At 39.1% G+C, this 5,102-nt stretch overlaps 1 protein-coding gene across 1 annotated transcript in view; it reads right to left on the bottom strand.

Moving 5' to 3' along the window:
- The window catches only part of add3b (adducin 3 (gamma) b), a gene marked incomplete at its 5' end in the record, with an annotated part of 17,224 nt that extends 12,536 nt beyond the window's left edge, over nt 1–4,688 (bottom strand). Inside the window, 3 exon segments of the mRNA XM_024297379.1 lie at nt 3,372–3,452; nt 3,811–3,962; nt 4,544–4,688. Coding sequence (XP_024153147.1) covers nt 3,372–3,452; nt 3,811–3,962; nt 4,544–4,688 — 378 coding nt within the window.
- Between the last annotated feature and the right edge of the window lie 414 nt (nt 4,689–5,102).

Below are 5,102 nucleotides of genomic sequence, written 5' to 3' on the forward strand. Positions count from 1 at the left end.
AACAAAAAAACAAGGTCTTGCTGACCCCCTTTTTTAATTTATTCTTTATTGCAAGTTTTCAAGTTTTAAAATGACCAACCAGATGCCCCAATAAAAGTAGGCGGTCTCATATTGAAAGTTCAAAAACTTTGAGAAATTCTCCCGAACATGCTTTTAATTGGTAGAGGTGTGTACTTCACTCTCGATTGGTGATTGAAATAATGACTCAGACCAATCTGGATCAATCACTGCTTACTGAGGTTGTGAGCTTCCAACATCATGACATCCATATCCCAAACAAGTAGAAACTGAATTGACTTGATTTTGTTGGAGCCAAAAGCAAGCCATTTTCTATGAACGATGTCACACTCACTCAGTTCAGTTCTCATATACAGTCAATGGTTTATGTTCCATATTGAAAATGATAGAATCCCTGTCGTCTCCACTGGTTTTTTCTGGCTAAAAACATTTCTGCCAGAAACTTTAATGAGTCCAAAGGAAGCATAAAAAGGCAAGAAAACACAACATATTCTGTAAAGGCCAAACAAATACCAATTAAGAAAATCCACACATGGATGGCTAACATTTAATGACATGGCCGTTTTATAACATTGCTATCCATTAGAAGTCATGTAAACCCACATTAGTGGAGAAATGGATGGAAGGAGCAAGCAGGAGTTATAGTGAAAATGTTGCTGTTTTATTGTGAAATTTTAGTGAAAACAGGATAAGACTAAAAACTTTAGGAAAACACCTTATGTATGCAAGTTAGTTATTTTTTTCCTTTAAATGAGTTTTAAAAAAATACAATTTATTCTGAAAATATTTATTGAATTGCTGTTGGGATGAACTATTATTAGTATGTGCTTACACATCATCAACACGACATCTTTAGCTTTGCTAACAAAAAGAGAAACATATGTTCCAATACAGATGAAGACAAAAACAAATCAAAAGCTATAAATCTCTATACTTTGATAAAATAAAATCAAAAAGTGATGTGTAACTTCAATTGCAGCATAATGTACACACACATCTTCTCAAAATGGTACCAAGCAAGACAATGTGGCTCTTTCACACATGGCGTACAGCTGCTATAAGATTATAGGAACTCAGGGATGTATGAAAAGGGCTTTTGAGAAAAGAATCTACCAGATGCCACCAAATGTGGAATTTTACAGCTTTTATAGCTGCAGTACAATAACCTCTATTTTGCAATGGATATCAATGTCAAATTCTTGGGACTTTAAATTATCTCCACTTAATTGGACTTCAACAAAGCTCTTACAATGTTTGTCAAAGACCCTTCACATAAAAAACGTATTGAATGATTCTAAGACCGAGTCCGAACTCTTTCCCGACCTCTCCCTACCACTACCTCTAGCCCTCCAAACGAAGAGTTATGAAAAAATAGTGGCTTTATCAGAATTCCTTCACTATTCACTACTAAGTGCACCATGTAGTGTGTTTGCGATTTTGTATCTTTTAAAATCAAGGGAACTGAATATTCCTGCACTATATAGTTTTTTAGTAGTTAGGATGGGAATTTGGACCTAGCCAGCATCTTCCAATTTGGAGGTTACTACCACTTGATGATGTCATAAATAGCTGCCAGTCATGTACGTTACCCTGTAGCTGCCAGCATTCGGAACAATCGGTTATATAACTTTAAAAAGAGTCTTGCTAAAACAAAAAGCTATTACTTAGATTTAAAAGTAAAATTCTGTGCTTCAGAGCACACCCACATAAAGAAATTAATTTCTTCTCCACCTCAGAGTACAAAGTGTCTGCAGCTCACCACGGGATGGGTCAAATGTGGAAAACAAATTTCACACATCTAGGTGCGTGACAACTACTGGGACTTCAAATTAACTTTAACTTGACTGCTTATCTCATTTACAATACATGGAAGGCACTGATGACGTTGAAAGATCAGATGTATTTATCTTGAAGATCTCTCCAAAAGCATTGGTACATACATCTCTCTTTGACCCAGTTTGATGACTTGTTGCCATGTGTAGTGCCGGGAAGGAAAAAAAAACAATTAGAAAATAAAATTAGATGATCTTTTTATCATTGACTTGGTGCAAATATATCATAAAGATCAGAAGAAACATTAGATTCTTCTCCATGTTGGTTTTGGACTCTGATCACACCATAAACACGTCACGGGCCAAAGCTCTGATTGGTTGACGTGACGTGTCTTCTTCACCAAAGTTCAGATATTCCAACTCTGGCTACACATTCTTATTCTCATATTGTCACATATTGACACATAGTTAAGGACCCCTTCATGTCACTTTTTGACATTTTTGCACCAACTTGTCATTTTTTTTGATGTGCTGGCTGTTCAGATTAAATCAGGGATCCAGTCATTTTGTCAGACTTGGTATCAGACAAGAACTGGACCTCAGGACATGTCCAGAAGCGGTACAGATCGGTGTTCAGTACTGATCTGCGTCTGGTACTGGGTTACCGTTAGGTCCCGGTACCGGTTTGTTCCCCGGAGGTTGTGGAGCCTGGTTTAATTGCAACAGCCAGCAAGTCAAAAAACGACAAGTTGGGGACACTCAAAAGTGATGTGGAGTGGTCCTTAGCCATGAGTCAAAATGTGACGACTTAGGGATGAGAATGTGTTGACTCTGGACGTGCCGCAATGCCCCAAACCCATTTAGATTACTGAAAAACACTGCTACCAAACCACCAAGCCCGGCGCTCAAAACGCCTTGCACCTGTACATTAACCTATTGAAACTGGACGCTCCTGATGCGAGAAATGCATTTGTTGTGAATGCAGCCTCATCATGTAATTACACTTTAGATAGTAGATGTTTTTCTCTTTGGCCACCTATAAGCAATCTGACAATTACTATTTCCATCACCTTCTAAAGGTTTCAACAACTAGAGCTGGACACCATTCAAAAACAAGCCAAGTGCTGGTAAGAAAGTCTTTGTAAATAACTTATACAAGGACAAAAACCATTCACACTTTCTGTATTTTATAGTGCTCTCTGTGAAGAATCCACATGCAGATTTACATACAACAGACTGGCATCTACAGAGCAACACAATCACATAAAAGAGAACATTTTTAAAAAATCAAGCCAGCAGATAACTCCTCGGTCCCATGAGGACATTGTGTGCACAGCCATCAATAATAGAGTGTCCAAAGCAGCTCTCATCATGTATGCACAAAAGGACAGAAGTCAACAGCAAATGTTTTCACGCTGTTGTTGTTTTACAACAATCCATGACATAGTGAAGCAGGAATAATAGTCTAACAGCAACCAGCCTCTGCATTCAGTGGTTTTATTAACATAAACCGCAGCTCCAAACATGACAGAAGAAATGCATGACAGTGCAAAAGACTACACAGATGGTCATTGTTCTTACCAAATTCGCTGCCGTCACCTCGGCGAAGGATAGACCTCGAGGACTGATGAGAACGTGATCCTGTTCTTTGCTGACTCGCACCTAAAACAAACCAAAAAACCCTCAGTAATCCAGTGTTTTTGCAAGATTAAAATACACATTTAAGAAATTAACTTTACTACAAGAAACTTAATTTAATTTGAGAAAAGCTCTGCAAAGCTTTGCCTATGATTTAATTCTTGAGTTACACATGCTCTGTTATTGCATTTTAGATTTCCACACTAAAAATAAATATTTAAAAAAACACCAAAAACAGTTACAATCCGTACCATGAGTAAGCTTTACTCTTTTCGTCACCTCGGGGCAAATAAACTCACATAGGCTCACATAAAGAAACAAAACATTGTGCTGTGTAAACAGGCAGATGTGCATTGGACCATGACAGCAAAGTTGCACTCACAGTAATGTAGGCGCTTGTAAAACGAGCCCAGTTGAAGAGGTCAACAAGTCTGTAGAGGCTTGCAAGCTTGCAGCGACTCTGCTTCTCCCCTTTGGCAAAAGACGGAGACTCGATGCCGAACAAGTCGTTGACAGGAGTCACCATCCCATAGCCTGCCACGAGACATAACATCGTCAGTGTACTGGTCTGTACTCCAAAGACATTTGCAAGGATGTTTATGTGCCTTTTTTCTGTTCCATTGTTTATACAGTTAAACATTCAGGAAACTTGATTCTCTCCAAAAACTAGTAAAAAAAGGCTTTTCTCCGAACTCTCAGACATGAAACTGGAAGGTATTTTTGGACTAAAATGCTATATAAGGGCATCTAAAGATGCAGGGATGATCCTTAACAACCACTTTAGGAGTTGTTTTATTCAAAAACTCCAATGTTTCAAAAAGTTTCCTTGGATCTCTCTAAAAACAAAAGACAATCGAGTCATGCTAATATAATAACCACAGCAAACTTCGAGAATTTATTACTGAAACTGGTCATGAGGGATAGGAAGAAAATAAAGAATGCTGTCAACAACTTGCTGGCTTTTTCTTTTCTTTTTTTGCAGTTTTGGGGCTGGTGAGTGTCACAAGAGTCTGAGAATTCAGCCTTTGGCCATAAGGATGATCATTCAGTGTTCAAAACAAAAGTCCAACACAAGCAGAGAGAATGTGTACATTCACACAAATGCTGCTACTTACTGATAGGTGAGGTCAGAGGACCCGCCCCTCCGACAGTACTGGCCATGATCAGGTCAGCGATTTGCCGCAGCGCCAGGAGACCCGAAGGGTTGTGGCCTTTGGTCAGCTGGTCCTGAATCAGGCCTTCCAGCTCATCTTTAAACACCTTTAAACAAACCATAGGGGAGATAAATCTCCATTATCCCAGCAACCCACAAATACACTCTGTTCAACACTATTAGCAAAAACAGCCTGCTTTCAGAGGTTTCTTAATAAAACGCTACACAAATCACTAAAGGCTTCTTTGTGTTTGTGAAAGGAGAACTTATTAAGAGCAGAGGGTGTGTGTATGTGTGTGTGGGGGGGTAATAAACTTGACCGTCCATTCTTGTACTAAAAACACCCCGTGAGTCTCTGAGTGCCACTATTTCTCTGAGAGCTGCAGTTAAAAAGCTCCGGCATTCTGCTTCATCCTTACACCGTTCCCATGGCGACGAGACCCACTTGTTGGGCTTGTTATGCAATCACAGATGAGTGTGGGCTCCCTCATATCCATGAATGTATCACACATCCTTTTAGT

The sequence above is a fragment of the Oryzias melastigma genome, linkage group LG15 (genome assembly GCF_002922805.2).
Source record: "Oryzias melastigma strain HK-1 linkage group LG15, ASM292280v2, whole genome shotgun sequence".
Lineage (NCBI taxonomy): Eukaryota > Metazoa > Chordata > Actinopteri > Beloniformes > Adrianichthyidae > Oryzias > Oryzias melastigma.